General features: G+C 39.4%; 2 protein-coding genes across 2 annotated transcripts; one reads left to right on the top strand and one right to left on the bottom strand.

The window, feature by feature from the left end:
* The first annotated feature begins 5,807 nt into the window (after positions 1 to 5,807).
* On the top strand, positions 5,808 to 11,907 carry epdr1 (ependymin related 1). The gene is made up of 3 exons (XM_079652178.1): positions 5,808 to 6,174; positions 7,200 to 7,408; positions 10,159 to 11,907. Exons 1-3 carry the CDS (start codon positions 5,939 to 5,941, stop codon positions 10,350 to 10,352), a joined length of 639 nt encoding a protein of 212 aa, XP_079508304.1. The 5' UTR covers positions 5,808 to 5,938; the 3' UTR covers positions 10,353 to 11,907.
* Positions 11,908 to 13,122: 1,215 nt separating this feature from the next.
* LOC307019977 (tripartite motif-containing protein 16-like protein) lies at positions 13,123 to 14,064 on the bottom strand (the record flags this gene model as incomplete). Its single annotated transcript, XM_079651072.1, has 1 exon — positions 13,123 to 14,064. One exon carries the CDS (start codon positions 14,062 to 14,064, stop codon positions 13,123 to 13,125), a length of 942 nt encoding a protein of 313 aa, XP_079507198.1.
* Positions 14,065 to 16,651: the final 2,587 nt, after the last annotated feature.

Below are 16,651 nucleotides of genomic sequence, written 5' to 3'. Positions count from 1 at the left end.
ATCCTAACCCTTCAAAGTTATACAAATGACTGAGTTGTTCTGTAACACGCCAAGTCAGTCAACTTATGATAAGAAGCAAGCTCAGCCAGAAGTAAGGTGCTACCAGTGTAATGCGTTTGGCCATGCGCAATACACATGACCAGTGGTTAGGCAGAGCAAACCCTCCCTCATTTGCACTGTTCCCATGCCCACCAGGCAATCAGTGGTTAGGCAGGGGAAAGCATACGTATAGTTCCGGTACTCATCAATGGTCAGCGTGAGGAAGCACTTGTGGAAGTGGTAGTTTTCAGACAGCTCTGAGTTCAAGTCTTGTTGTCAAGGATCAATGGGCCCATGATAAAGCTACCATCAGTTGCATCCACAGAGATGAAAAGCCTTACCCCACCGCCGAGGTCAATCGACTGTCGGGGTGCAGACTATCTTTCTTCCTGTGGCACTACCACACAAGCTTCTCTTTTCAATAATTTTAGGCCTTGATTTTCCAACGTTGCAAGAACAACCACCTCCAAGTGCCCTATCCGGTCCTACACCAGTTATTCCCTCTGATTCTGAATGTGTAGAAGTGCCCGGGGAGTCAGAACCCTGTGATGTTGAGTTAGAAGTAAGCTCAGACTCCCAGATTAAGATGTGTAATGTCGCTACAAGGGCGCAGATGACAAAGGAGACCCTTAGTGAGCTACTATTTTATAACTCTGAGCTAAAGGCAAGTACACACAAGCAGCGCCTGTCCAAAGCCCAGAAGCGCAGGGACACGTTTTTGGCTGCTCCTAGGGAAAGCATTGAGCTTCCTGTACCTAGTCACCTGCTAGAAATTCAGATTCCCCCTGATGTAGATGCAGAGGAAAGACCCTTCCCTTACACAGTGGTTTGAGAAAGTGTCAGAGGTTGATGGTGTAAAAACAGCAGATGCAGGATTTATGGAGGATGCTACTCACCTCATTAAACAGGGTATTGTTACGACCCTGGGTCGTAATCATACTTATCAACCCTCCCGATTTTTGCGGGAGACTCCCGATTTCATTGCCCTCTCCCGGTTTCCTCCCGGGGTCATATTTCTCCCGCATTTCTCCCGATTTCTGACAAAATCAGATTTACTCAGGACTGTTTCCACTCGGACTTTAATACAGCTACACCATTGTTTGGTTTCCATGGTAACACGTCTCTTTAGTAGCGCACGCAACTGAAAGTCTGAGAGGGTGAAGCAGATAGTCACAGAAAACAGAACAATAATCGACAACTACTCTACTCTCTGCTCACTCCTTTCTTGCCCACACATATGCTCCATCAAGGATGGTGCTACAGGCCGCGAGGCATTGCACTTACAATAAGCATGTTAATGTTAATCTAACAGCTCCGGCGATCCACTAGCACCCCCCCCATTTTGCATTTTGAAATGCTCCCGATTTCTGTGGTCTCAAGGTTGGCAAGTATGGTCGTAAGGTCATTTGTGTGTGCATTTTTCCCTCCTCCTGTGTCTGTGAGTGTGTCTGAGTGTGTGTGTGTGAGTAAGCAGGTGGTGCCCGTTAGCTGATTAGCTACCTTCAACCTGCTGATTGGTCCACCTGAAGAAGAAGGGAGCATTTAAGCTGCAGCCATGCAGTTCCTCTGTTGCTCTCTCCGACTAGACTTCTCCCACTCCCAACACACATCTGCGCTGTGATGTCTGTCCTGTTACACTGATTGCTTATTTATACCGTATGCCGGTCCTTTCTCCTGTGTTGTGAGACTGTGTAGAAAAGCTACTAAACCTGTCTTTGTTAGACACACTTTATTTATCTTGCTAAACCCTTTATTTTTTCCTTCTGGATAATTCGTTTTCTCCTGTTTTTTGCATTAGAGTAAGTAAGATTTTTGTAAGTTTATTTTTCTCATTTGATAGGTAAGATTTTGTGTTAAAAGCTTTCTTTGTAAAAAGAAGGAACATTTATGCATCTGTTTTGGGACTGTGATCTCTTGAAACATTTCTGGGATTCAATTCATGCGCTCACAAAAGCCGTTTTAGGAATCGAAATGAGCCAAAATCCATGTTTTTTCCTGTTAGATGAAATGCCAAACTTTAAACTGAACCCCAAACATTATAGAATACTAATCACAATAACATATTTTGCCAAGAAATGTATACTTTTACTCTGGAAGAATGAACGTCCTCCAACATTTAAACTTTTCATTGATCAGATAACACATTTTTTACCTCTGGAGAAAATGACTTTGGAAAAATATAATCATGGACATATCTTTCAAGCTCTGTGGTTGCCATTGTTTTCATATTTGGAAAATATATCTGAGATATGACCAGTGATGGAATTGTGCATTCTGTGGCTATTTTTCCTGACGGCCGGAAATACTAGTTGTGTTGTCATTGTCTGTATTGTCGCTGTATTGTATAATTATTTGTTTGTTTTACTTTGATGTGGGCTTATTATTATTTATTTATTTTTAATTTTTTTTTTATTTTATATTTATTTACATTTTCATGGCTCTGTTGTTTGAGTTATATTGAGAAGCATTTTTTTTTTTTTTTTTTTTTTAATATACATTTTTTTGGTTTCGTTAGTGTGGGCATGTGCGGGTGGAGGGAGGGAGGGGGGAGTGTAGTGAGTGTACTGTCATATTACAATCTATGAAATGGAATCGATTATTGTACACTATAATGAAATAAAAAGACTTGTAAAAAAAAAAAAAAAAAAAAAAAAAAAGAAGCTTTCTTTGTTTTGTGGTTTTGCTACTCCGGTGTGTAATAATTTTGGGTAAATACATTTACCAAACGCTTTCTCTGTTTTGGCGTCCGTGTTCTTGGGAGTGGGAAAAGTGGGGAGAGTGCATTTTATGCTGCGCCTAGGTTCCCCTAGGTCTGGGCGTAACAGTATCTTTTACCGCCGTCAGGGTGAGATTGAAGGGTTAGCTTTACCCCAGTCACTCCGAAGCAGAGTAATGTAACTCGGCCACTTAGTTCCTTGGGCAGGGCACATGGCATTTAATAAAACACTGCGTAGAGTGGGTAGTCGTTTTGCCTGGCCTGTACACCCAGCTTTCCCAGTTTCGTAATGCCTGTGAGACCTGCCAGATCACGTCCAGACAAAGGGTAGCTAAAGCCCCGTTACAGCCATTGCCCCTCATTGAAACACCTTTTGGAAGGATAGGTATGGATGTAGTTGGGCCTTTAGAGAGAAGTGCATCTGGTAACCACTACATTCTTGTAATTGGTGACTATGCTACTCGCTACCCTCAAGTGTTTCCCTTGAGATATGTTAAGGCCAGGTATGTGGCAAATTGCCTAGTACAGTTGTTCTCTAGGGTAGGCGTAGCCAGATAGATACTCACTGACTGCGCCACAAACTTCCTCTCCAAGTTACTGAAGCAGGTGTATCAGCTGCTAGTAAAGGGCATTAAGACCACCCCTTATCATCCCCAAACGGACGGACTTGTCGAGCGATAAAACCAGACCTTGAAGAGCATGCTCCGCAAGTTTGTTTCAGAGACAGGGACCAGTGGTTGCCATCCCTCCTCTTCGCCTACCGGGAGGTGCCACAATATTCAACCGGGTTCTCAGCTTTTGAACTTTTGTAAAGACGCCAGGTGAGGGGCCCTCTGGATTTGCTAAAGGCCACTGGGAGAATCTGAAGCCCGCTGGTGAGAACATTGTGTCCTACGTGGTCAAGATGAGGGAGCGTTTGGAGAAGATGAGATGAGGGGTGCCGGCCCCTGAAGAAGGAGATAAAGCTGATATTAGAGCTGGGGATCATCGAAGTGTCAACCAGTGAGTGGTGCAGCCCAGTTGTGCTTGTACCAAAGAAAAATGGCTCCTTACGATTCTGTATTGACTTCAGGTATCTCAACAGCATTTCAAAGTGTGACCCATACCCAATGCCAAGAATCGACGAGCTGCTGGAGAAAGTGGGAAGAGCAAAGTTCATCACCACATTGGACCTCACCAAGTGGCATTGGCACCTGAGGCCAAGAGGCTGATGGCCTTTACCACACCTTTTGGACTGTTCCAGTTCCGGGTAATGCCATTTGGACTGCATGGTGCACCTGCGACCTTCCAGAGGCTCATGGACCAAGTACTGCGGGAGTTTGCAACATTTTCAGCAGCTTACCTGGGCGATGTGGTGATCTTCAGCCAAACCTGGGAAGAACACAGGGAACACCTACAACAGTTCCTCCATTGTATCCATGCTGAAGTTGGCCTTCGACCCCCTGAGGTACTACCTTCTTGGACGGAAGTTCATCCTGGAGACAGACCATCGTGCGCTCCAGTGGCTTCACAAGATGAAGGACACAAACATGCGTATTGCAGGGTGGTACCTTGCCTTGCAGCCATATAACTTTACGGTTAAGTACATGGCAGGGAAGTCAAACCTTGTAGCTGACTGTTTGTCCCGAAGCCAAGACTGACACTATGCTTCCTAGGGGGAGGGGTGAGGGGTGAGGGGTGATGGGTGAGGAAATGTAACAGAGGTGATCTCTGGGGCCGTAGATCTCAGTCCCCGTTACATATTATATAGCTTCGGTATTGGCGAAGCATATTCATTTTGTACCACGGTAGAATATGATTTCACAGGAAGCATTTGATTTATATAAAAGATTGCAAGCTAGTGTGGCATTTTAAACCTGTTTTATGGAATGGTTTTAATTGTGTAGATATGATTAATAAATTCCCACACTGGGTTGTATTTTGACGTTCTGTCTCTGCCTCATTACTTTGGTCGGGCCGCTCACTTGTCAGCTTCACAGGGGGTTATCAAGCTTTCCTGGAAGAGGAGCAGCGCTGGACTTTGTTCTTAATTAAACTTGTTATTGTTTGATAACGATAAACACACGCTCACATCAAAGTTAATTTCTGGTTATAAAACTGCTCAGGTGAACTCTTCTCATGAATCAAAGGGGCGTGGGTTGTTCTGTACTTAAATGTAATCTAACTCTTGCTTTTCAGTCATTAAAATACATTAAAGACACATACATAGACCACTGCTGCAAAGGTAATGAAGTCTGATAGCGAGGCATAACAAAACAATGTTAACGTGAACTGTTCAACAAAACAGACTAACAACAAAATGTAGTTTGGAGTAAAAAACATATTCTAATTTTAATTACGAAACAAAACCTGTGAACATTTGTTTTATGTATCCTTTTATGAAACCAGTACACAGAAAAGTGGCTGCAAGGCTTTTTTGAGAATGAACAAGGAAGTTAAACACACTTTTATATATTTATAATAACAAGCAATCTAGAATTGCTTGTTGGACTTAGTGGAGGCTTTTATGTTGAATTTCCAACAAGAAAGCAAGTCACCCAGACTTTTATTTTGTATTTTCGTCGGAAGCAGAGATCTACAGTGAATAAAACTGAAATATTTATGAACAGGTAAAACTGACTGCTTTCTAGTGGCTGAGACGATAATCAGCACCCAAAAATAAACAGCACTTTTTATTTTACTTTTAATTAAAATGTATTAGTTCTGCTGAAGTTAAAAACATTACTTTATATTGTTTGTATTTATTATAAAACGCACAACTAGAAATCCTTTTATTTTGAAATTCCAACAAGAAAGCAAGTCATCCAGGCTTTTATTTTGTATTTTGTTAATAAATATGGTAATTATCTTCATAAGAATACATTTACATGGTAACTTTTACCAATTGCACATAATAAAATTAATAAGAAGTTACATTTGTACTGTCACATATTTATTAATTTTATCATTTGTATTTAATTGCATTTATTTATTCATTCATGTATTCATTCATTCATTTATACGTCTGAAAAAAATGTTCATCCAAGCTTTTATTTTGAAATCACAACCGGAAACGCTGTTATTCTTGCAGCAGGTGCAGCCCATGGATGTATAATAAAAACGGTGCAGCTGCTCATAAACAACAACAACAATAGAACCGGAATCAGAACCTTACGGGACTCCGTAGTTTCCGGAGACCCAGAGATGCACCGACTCCTGCTCATGTTTGTGGCCGCCTCCGGAGCCTCTGTCCTCGGCCTCCATGTGGAGGATGTGTCCCCCCCCTCTGATCCCTGCCTCGCCCCGCTGCAGTGGGAGGGCCGCTGGGTGAGTTTCGACCACAGCACCGGGAGAAACAGCCGTTCCTCGGTGTCCTACGACGGCCTGAAGCAGAGGGTCCGCGTCCTGCAGCAGAACAAGAAGCACACGCCCTGCCAGAGGTGAGAGACATATGATAGCACAGTCTGTACTTACATATTTGAAATGATTACACGACTAACCTCATATATTTCACCTTTAATTAAAAATAAACTGTGCATATTTTGTGTATTTAATGTATATAATACACTATTTATATTAGTCCCTTTATGTAGATTATTCGATTAGAGGGTATTCTGTATATGTGTATGCATATTTTGTTTGTATTTTATTCTATTTTTAAGAAATGTTGCAATTATTCTACATTGACTTTCAAAACTACTATTTGGGAAAAGCTGTCTATCTATCTATCTATCTATCTATCTATCTATCTATCTATCTATCTGGGATATTATTTATATATTTGTTATATATAACCTATTACACACTGTTAATATGTTATGTTAACAGATTAATTTGATTCAAATCTAAAACCAAATCAATAACCTAATAAGTATATTGGATGAAATAATAATAATAATAATAATGATAATCACAAATAATAAAAATACTACTACTATATACAAATTATTATTATTATTATAAAAAAATACATATGAATACATTCATAATAATAAAGTAACACATATTTAAAAGTAAAAAACTACTACTATATTATAAAGTATAATAATAATAACAATAATAGTAATACAAATAATAAAATAATATTAGCAACAAAAAACAAAAAGTAATTATAACATTTACAAATAATTAAAAAGAAAAACTACATTCCTACTACTACTAAATAATTAAAAAAATATTCTTAGTAATAATAATAATAATACAAAATAGTATAGCAATAATTTAATTTAATTCAGCTTTAATGTTATTGATGCATTGAACGCACCCCTCTCCCTCTGCTCCAGGATCTTTGAGTATATAATAATACAAATAATACTATAAAAAATAAAACATAATAATTATAAAAAAATAACAAATAACAATTACATTCCTACTACTACTAAATAATATTTAAAATAATTGTTAGCAATTATAATAATAATACAAAATAGTACTATTGTTACTAATGTTTCTCCCTGTGCTCCAGGTTCTTTGAGTACATCTTCCTGTACCAAAGTGGGGTGATGTTCCAGATCGACCAGAAGACGAAGGACTGCTCAAAGATCGCTCTGACGGACGCATTCGATCCCTTCGACATCCCCAAAAACTCCACCTTCGAGGACCAGTACCTCATCGGGGGTCCCGGGGACAGCGTGGAGGTCCAGGAGTGGTCCGACAGGAAGCCTGCGCGCCAACGTGAGTCTGGTTTAAGATACATTCTCTCTTATTAAAAATAAACTGAAATGTTTTTCCGGATCTAAAATGTTCAGATCTGTTAGTGATAACTTCTGGTCTCTCTGCAGATGAGAGGCCAGCAGTTTACACCCTAAAGGGCTGCTACAAAAATAAATATATTCATTATTATTTGTTGTTATTGTTTTGTGGTTGCTCTTATGTTTTGTTGTGCTGCCCCTAATGTTTTTTGTATTGTCTCTATGGGCTCAGAACAGTCTCATAATACACACATGCACACAGAAGGATTCACACTTGTATTTCATGATCCGCAAAAGGATTCACACTTGTGTTTTTCAATGCACACACAAATGTGTTCCGTTTCATATACATGTAAATAAAATCCAAATACAGAAAAACATTTTAAATGTGTATTTTTGATCCACACATTTGTTTTCCATTTGAAACCTCTGAACCTGCAAACACAAACCGCTTTCTGTGCACGGATCGCTGTGCATTCCTGTGTGGGTTTTTTGAGACTCCCATGACGGTCAGCCGATTCGTACTTGTAATTTTTTCTATCTATAGCCAATCACATGTCTCCTCAATTCTAAGCCAATCACATGAGCGTGCCCCCACGAAGGTAGATTTCTTGCGTTCATGACGTAGCGCTTCATGTACGCATTTTGCGCAGTCTGGAGCTGACAGGTCCATGGAGCCTGCATGCAGGCGCTAATCTCAGGACACCACCTCCACTCCCAGTACATTGCCACTTTCCGAACAGGAAATGCACGCAAATACAAGCCTTTATATTATTAAGGTACAGCGCCACTTTCCGAACCATTGATGAATGCGTGTGTGTACACAAAAACGGCAGGCAAAACCGTTTTAAATGTGTGTTTCCTGTATGGCGAATACAGCTGCTTTATTTATTTCCGTATGAAGTTGTTGTGAGTGTGGAGGGAGCAGCTACAGGTTAGCTTAGCCTAATCGATCAGTGCACTACGAAGCCAGTGCTAGACAGTGACCAGTCAACGGGGGGGGGCCCCGCCGGTCATTATCGGCCGATATTCACTCTAAATAGTTTGATCGGTGCTCTCTATAAAGGCCGATCAGGAGAGCTGGATCTGATCGATATGGACATAAACGCAAGTAAAGTGTAACCGGACGCGAGAGAGAGATCAGATCAGCTGCTGAGTCTGACGGAGACACGCAGCTCTGCATGATCACCTGAAGCTCCGCCCTCTGTTTAGCGAGCTGACCGGACTGCGCAAAATGCGTATATGAAGTGTCATGAACGCAAGAAATCCTACCCATCTGGGGGCGCGCTCATGTGATTGGATTAGACTGGAGGAGACATCTGATTGGCTATAGATGAGACAAATTACAAGTACGAATCGGGTGAGCGTCAGGGGAGTCTCAAAAAACCCACACAGGAATGCACAGCGATCCGTGCACAGAAAGCGGGTTGTGTTTGCAGGTTCAGGGGATTTAAACGGAAAACAAATATGTGTGGATCAAAACTATGTAAAACTTTTTCCTTTTTTTGGATTTTATTTACATGTATATGAAACGGAACAAATTTGTGTGTGCATTGAAAAACACAAGTGTGGATCCGGAAATACAAGTGTGAATCCTTTTGCGGATCATGAAATACAAGTGTGAATCCTTCTGTGTGCATGTGTGTATTATGAGACTGTTCTGAGCCCATATGTCTCACCTGAAAATAAAATTTAAAAAAATGTTGGAAGAAAAAATGACATGAAATATTCGAACATTTTTACTTAATCACAGTACTTGAGTAAATGTACTTAAGAAAAATCGTCCATGTCCACGATCAATATTTCCTGCAGCTGATTTGAAATTGAAGAAAGCTTTTAGGGAGGTTTTTCCAGATTTAAACTGCATCTGTTGGTGATAACGGCTGGTCAGAGGTGGGAAGTAGTGGAGTACAAATACTTAATTACTGGTATCAGTACTTTACTCCACTGCTTATTTTTCTGACGACTTTTTACTTTGACTTCTTACATGTTGAACTCAAATACCTGTACTTTCTACTTCTTACATGTTGAACCCAAATACCTGAACTTTCTACTTCTCACATGTTGAACTCAAATACCTGTACTTTCTACTTCTTACATGTTGAACTCAAATACCTGTACTTTCTACTTCTTACATGTTGAACTCAAATACCTGTACTTTCTACTTCTTACATGTTGAACCCAAATACCTGTACTTTCTACTTCTTACATGTTGAACACAAATACCTGTACTTTCTACTTCTCACATGTTGAACACAAATACCTGTACTTTCTACTTCTTACATGTTGAACTCAAATACCTGTACTTTCTACTTCTTACATGTTGAACCCAAATACCTGTACTTTCTACTTCTCTCATTTCCCAAACAGGCTGGTTCCTTTAGTCTGAATGTGTGTTTGGTGGCGTGATCATTATTATTTAGAGTCATTGCGTTCCTATTGATTTGAACACGATCCGTGTATCCATCATTTCCTGGTCTTCTCTAAAGAAGAGGGACCAATGAAAACGTTGTCATGTTGCCGTTGTTCAGCATGGAAACATTCATTAGCTAACAATGACATTATTGTTCTATTAATATAAAGGGAGGTCAGGTACTCTTTAAAACAGCTGCTAGTTATGGGTACTTTTTACTGAAGTACATTTCAAAGCCTCTGTACTTTGACTTGAGTATTTTTAAACACGAGTATCTGTACTTCTACTTGAGTAAAGGATGTGTGTACTTTTGCCATCAGATGAGACCTGGGTGGGGGTCTACACCCTGAAGGACTGCTACCCGGTGCAGGAGACTTACGTCAGGAACAGCAGCGTCACCACCTCCACCCGCTTCTTCAACCTGCAGCTGGGCATCAGTGACCCCGACGTCTTCACCCCGCCCTCCACCTGTCAATCAGCCCGGCCCCAGAGGATGTCCGACGACTCCTGCTGAGCAAACCCTCTCCTCTTGGTTTAGAAACCTTAGGGGTGACTTCTGTGTTTTTCAACCCTGTTTAATCAGGTTTCAGTGAAAAGGTAATAAGGGGGGAGGGTGTTTCTCGGGGGTTAAAATGGGCGTCCACCAATCGATGGATCAGTGCTTTGATCTCCAGTCTCTGTAATAAACATGTCCAAGTGTCCTTAAGCAAGATACTTAACCCTTAATAGGTCCACCTTGTCTACTGTATAAAAGTGCACGTAAGCCACTCTGCATTAAAGCTAAAATGACTTAAAATATAACCCTTTATCAATGTTCATCCACTAAAGCAGAGGTGGGAGAAGTACTCAGATCTTGTACTTGAGTAAAAGTAGAAGTACTCAGATCTTGTTCTTCAGTAAAGGTAGAAGTACTCAGATCTTGTACTTGAGTAAAAGTAGAAGTACTCAGATCTTGTACTTGAGTAAAAGTAGAAGTATCAGAGTGTAGGAATACTCTGTTACAGTAAAAGTCCTTCATTCAAAAATGTTCCTCAAGTAAAAGTAGAAAAGTATGATCATCAAAATATAGTGAAAGTAGCGACAGTAAAAGTAGTCATTGTGCAGATTGGTCCATTTCAGAATAACAGATATGATATGTTTTATACTGATTGATCATTAAAGTGTTCTCAAAGCTGGTAAAGGAGCAGCTAGTTTGAAGGACTTGTCTTTTGAGAAACAGGTCACATGACACGCTAACAAACAGAGAAGGTTTGTAATAATGCAGTCGGCACTTTTTGGACACCGAGGGATAACATTTGTAGCATTTAACTGCAGGATTGAAAAACACTGAGGTTCCCCTTAAACAGTTTTCTGATTCTGAAATCACTCCCTATACAAAAGGCACGTAATAGTTTACCCACAGTGAGCACAAAACGTTTTCCATTAACAATTTCACTTTAACAGCTTTCTATCTGTGAAACCTACAGTAGTACATTGCATTGTTTTTTGGCACAATGTACTCTACTGTTTAAATCACAATTATGCAGGGTGGATAAAGTGCACTGTGTAGTAAAGAGGGAGTGATTTTGATGCTTTTGGTGTTTTTTTAATAGTGTTTTATAGAATTGTTTGTTCATGTGTTGCTTGTTTGCTGTAACGATTGAGCCGTTCTAAATGCAACAAAACAACGACAAACTAGCTCATTGGGATTCTTAAACGATTAGCTTAATGCTAAAAAGGGGACTTGGTCAGCCTTCTTAATGCATCAAATTGATAATATGAATCGACATCTGACAGATATAGCTTTGTGACAACATACTAAGGACTGTTGCTTATGTATTTGCACACGACAGCAGTTTAATGAATCAACATCAGACATATGAAGTGCCTCACAAACATGGACTGGCATTATGGTTTTCAGTTTCTTTGACATATTTAACATTTGTATTTTTTGACATTTAATATATTTTTTCCCTAATTACAAACGACTGAATGTGCCGCGGTGGGTGGAAACTCATTGCCACAGTGTCTTGTTGCTTATCTGGATATTTTCTATGTTTTATTAATAAAGCAGCTGGCTTGAAACTTGATGCACTCTCCATTCAGATTCTTGTTTATGTCATGTATGAAATGTTTGAAAAAAATTGAACTTATTTAAATCGAGGGGTCGAGACTTAATACTAGTTTGATCCTTATAAATAATTCTGTGATCTCTACCTGCCTCGGAGCTCTGATGTCCAATCCAACAACGAATTCCCTTTCCATAGACAGCTCTTTGCAGCCTTTGTGGATTTTAATTATTACAACATCTTTATTCATTGATGCCTTACTTGAAATAACCAGAAAAGACTCAAAACAATTAAAGAAAACTGGCATCAAGCATCATTAAACCACAAACCTCACTCTGCAAAGGCATATTTTAGAGATAGCTAGTTTTCCATGTTATTAAGGTGGCTCTCTTTTAAAGTAACTTGTTTGTCACGTTTACTTATGCTGCAGACGTAACCCGATCCAAACCAGATTATGTTAATAGTTTAGGAGTGTAATCGGCTAAAAGGGCCTTTTCCCGGACTAATTTCATGTAAAAAAGCACCACTTTATATTCAAAAAGCAAACCCAAACCTTAGCTGACGGAGTCAATTATGCAAACTTGTTTAACGTTGCAGTAATGCCACGAAACAAAGCTTTACTATTACAGTAGCACATGTCCCGCAGTTCTTGAAACAGCAGCCTATATCAGTCTGAAAATCTGAACAAACGTTTGTATGCGAGGTTTTTATTTATCTTACTGGTCTAAGAAATATGTTGCTGTTCAATGCAACCCAAAAGCAACCATCTCCAATAACAACAACCTTTAATCAATCGTATCTTCACCTGAACAAGGTCTACTATTGGTTTTAAGGGTGAATGGACAGCCCTGACACCAATTAATACAATGCTGAGATAACCAGCCATTTATAAATACTCACCCTCAGTTTGGGAACCATGATTTAGGGATTGTTAATGTGACATTGGTATAAATCTACCGATGTTTAATCAGTTGTATTTGAAAAGTTAGCTGCATCACTTATATTCCTTTCACATAGCTTTCACCATCTTGTAATACCCTGGAATAAAGACAAGATGATTCAATATTGTAAAAACCTTTATTGATTCTTCATTTTTTTCTTTTCACACAACCTATCAGTAAAGTCCTCAGGTTAGAAAAACCAACACAACCAACTCTCAGCTACAAACATTGAGACAAAATTAGTTAAAGAAGTTAATCTCAACATTTAACCCAATGTCCTTTGAATTTCTTCTGTCTAGTTAAGTCTACAGAACTCAGCATAGTCTCCAAAGTTGTCATAAAAGCAAACTCCAGCGTAGAGAGGCTCAGTGAAGGTGGTCTGGACTCTGTGGAGGAGGGTCATGGTTTCACTGGAGACGCTGTAGAAAGACAGAACCCCTGCACTGTGATCCAGGTAAACTCCTATCCTGTTGGATCGAGCACCTGAGAGGGGAGTTTCCACGTTATTGAACCAAAAGGAGAAATAGTTGTTCTCACATCTCAAACTCCAAGATCTGTCTGTGAATCCTAATTCAATTTCATCCTCGTTCATGTTGACACTCTTGTATGCGAGGGCCAAATCCAGTTGATACCCTCTCCACTCGATCTCCAGGTAACATCGTCCAATCAGAGCCTCTCTACTCAGGACCTTAGGCCAGATATCTAATCCGTCAGGGTGACTGAAATATATCTGTTTTCGTTTTGTGACTGTGACTTTCCTGTTCTCCAAAGACAAGGACAGCCCTTTGGTTGCTGTGTTTGGATCCAGTGTGATTTCACGTGAATATTTAGAGAATTCAGCTCTGGTTTTGGGCTCGGTTTGTGACAATAAAGCATCAACTTCCTCTACCTCCTGTTGAAGCAGCTTTACATCTTCCTCTCGGTCCTGGATCCTCTGCTGTCGATTCACATTGAGCTCTTTTTGCTTCATTTCAACACGAAGGAGTCCAGTCTTCTTAATTTCCCCCAGCAGGAATGCTAACATGGTGTTCTTCACCAGGTCAGGTCTGGGTGTGAAGGCCTTCCTACACTGAGGACAGCTTTCCTTTTGATTCGGTTTCTCTCCATCCCAGTAGTGTTTAATGCAGCCCATGCAGTAGCTGTGTCCACAAGGAATAGTGACCGGATCCTTCATCACATCCAGACATATCGAACAGGAAATGGAGTCCAGGTCCAGCTGAGCTCCTTTCTGAGACATTTCTCCTCGTAGCTGTGACGGTGAGAGAGTTTCTGAGATCAGATAAGTCTGTGCTCTGCCTCAAAAACAAACTCTAGTCCTTCGGTTTCTGTTTATTTGCTAATTTACACCAATGGTCAGCTTTGTCCCACCCAACTTCACACTTGCATATCAGTGAGGGGGAGGGGAGCTGGCTGGCTGGGTTTAAGAATAGAAGTGTTTGGCTGTGTTTGTAAAATATGTTGTTAATTATTGTGTTTTTGAAAGTTTGTTGAGTTGGCTCACATGGATATAGTTAATAAACATACATGTTCACGTGTGTGAGGAAGAGACGGTGATTGGGTTTCTGTATCTTCGTTGACCGCCAATGTGATTGTGTTTGGGTCATAATCGTGTGCATGATATAATAAGTTCATTATTTCTTACTAAATAAGATTAGTTCAATGTATTTTGGATATCAGCTAACTGCCAATCACACTGGCCTCAGCTTCTCAGCAAATGTTTGTTTTCCAAAGTCAATCCAACTGGTTCAGCAAAGTCAGTGAAAGAAGTTGAGAAACTCCAAAGGCATTTCTCAACAAACGACAGTTGAGTGATCTGGATAGAAACCAACACATTTACATCTGTTTTATTCATAACGTCAAGAGTTTAGATAGCTAGCATAGTATCACAGCAACGAAAAATAAGGTTGGAAAAGATAGAAAAGTTTGGGAAGTGAGGACAAGTTTGAAAAGACATATAACTGGTTTAGCGAGGCAGTGAGGGACGCTGAACGACTCTAAAGAAACTCCAGCACAGCTCTCAGTAATCGACTCGTCTTCTGTCTGAAAGGGTCTCAGATTGATCACCAATAACAAACCTAAAATTCAAATCCAGTAACGACTTGAGCCGGTCCAACGACCTGAAGGAAATCTACGTCCGTTTTGAAAGACAATGGGACAGTTCTGGTACCCATTAGGACTTTTCGTTAACAGGCTGTTCAAAGAAGCTACTGTACAAAACCTGCCCAGCAACAAGCAGAGGGTCTGCTGCTTTTTCAAATTGATGACTCATGTGGCATTTGTAAAGTTATTTGTATTTAAGTTTCACTGATATTTGTAAGGAAGTTGTATTAAAGTATCCATATTCTTTAAGAACATCTTGGGAATCTCAATCATTGCAAACTTTGTTAACACACTCTGAAAAATGATGTATAAGAAATAACCAACCAAGAGATAAATATTTAGTGAAGACATAAGATATCACTCCTACAGCTTTTACCCTTAAGAAAGACACTGTTTAAGAGTAAAAGCCGTACAGCAAATACTTTCTGACAAATACAATTATACATCTGATTGTCAAGCGGCTTGATTTTCCTGTGTTATTTTATTTTTCTGTTTCACGTATTTTAAATCACTGCTTGTAGTAACACTTGTCCCTTCTGTTTGTCATACTGTCCTATACAACTGTGTGTAGAAGATGAAGTTAAATATTATTAATATAGTAATAGTATTTATTTATATTCTTCTCAGAGTGTACCAGAATGTGTAGTTTATATGTTAGTATTTCTAAAAATCTCCTGGGGGTTTTCAGCATGTCACATTTTTCACGTGTGATGAATTTACAGGATTGGCTCCAAGTCTTCCTTTTTATTTGAATGAATACTTTAGTTCTGTGAAGGGATATAAGAGATATATGCCCTGTACTTCACTTTAATTAATAATGTATGCTGAAAAGCGTATATATTTCATTTGATCAATCAAAAATGGCAATGATGTGCTCTGTGAAAATAAGTGTTTTCAGACGATTGTGTTGTGCTCTCATGTTTATAATAATAAAACTGTGTCCAATAGTTAACTGCTGGCAGGTCTGGACAGTCCAATCTTAGAACCAGCCCTCTCCTGAATACACACATAGCTCAGATAGGACAAATCAATGTCTTGCATAGAGTCATTTGATTTAAACAGGATTCGAGTGGATATAACTAAGCCCTTCTTCATTAATGTTAAAGTGTGACAATACATTGATTACAATTCAGACAACCAATAACGATGCTCTGAGAATCCCTTTCCTGACTATTGAAATACATTTGGAATTAATTGTTTGATGGTATTTATTTGAGGGCTTTCCAAAGTCCTCAAAGCACCTTACATTAGCTCATATTAGACATGTTATACTTTGATTACTGTGGACATCACCTTTTTTTTAAGAAAACTTTATTTTATACTATTTGGGCAGTACATGATATACAAATGTTACATTAATAATACATATAACACACAATGAATAAATATATAAATAACATAAAGAGAGCATGTTTATGTTCCAATGACACTCAGTTCAGTCACAGACTCAAAATGCCCCATGGCTGAGTCTGGGATTTGTCCAGGGTTTTTCTTCTCCTTAGTTCAGTGATAACCTGTTTCACGATGGTTCCACTGTTTATGATCGTCTGATTTAGTATCATGTTGCACCTTGTCTTCCAGATTTGTATACATGTTATACAAATTACCAGCTGAAAAAGTTCCCTGTGTTTATTGTCCATCCCCTCATCCAAAATACAATACATGATTGAGATATAATTTACATTATAAAACGGACAAGTCAAATCAAGCAATCTGATTGGTTC

Source organism: Notothenia rossii (assembly GCF_949606895.1).
Source record: "Notothenia rossii genome assembly, chromosome: 9".
Lineage (NCBI taxonomy): Eukaryota > Metazoa > Chordata > Actinopteri > Perciformes > Nototheniidae > Notothenia > Notothenia rossii.
The sequence above is the reverse complement of the archived record's forward strand: the minus strand, read 5'-3'. Positions and strand labels throughout refer to the sequence as shown.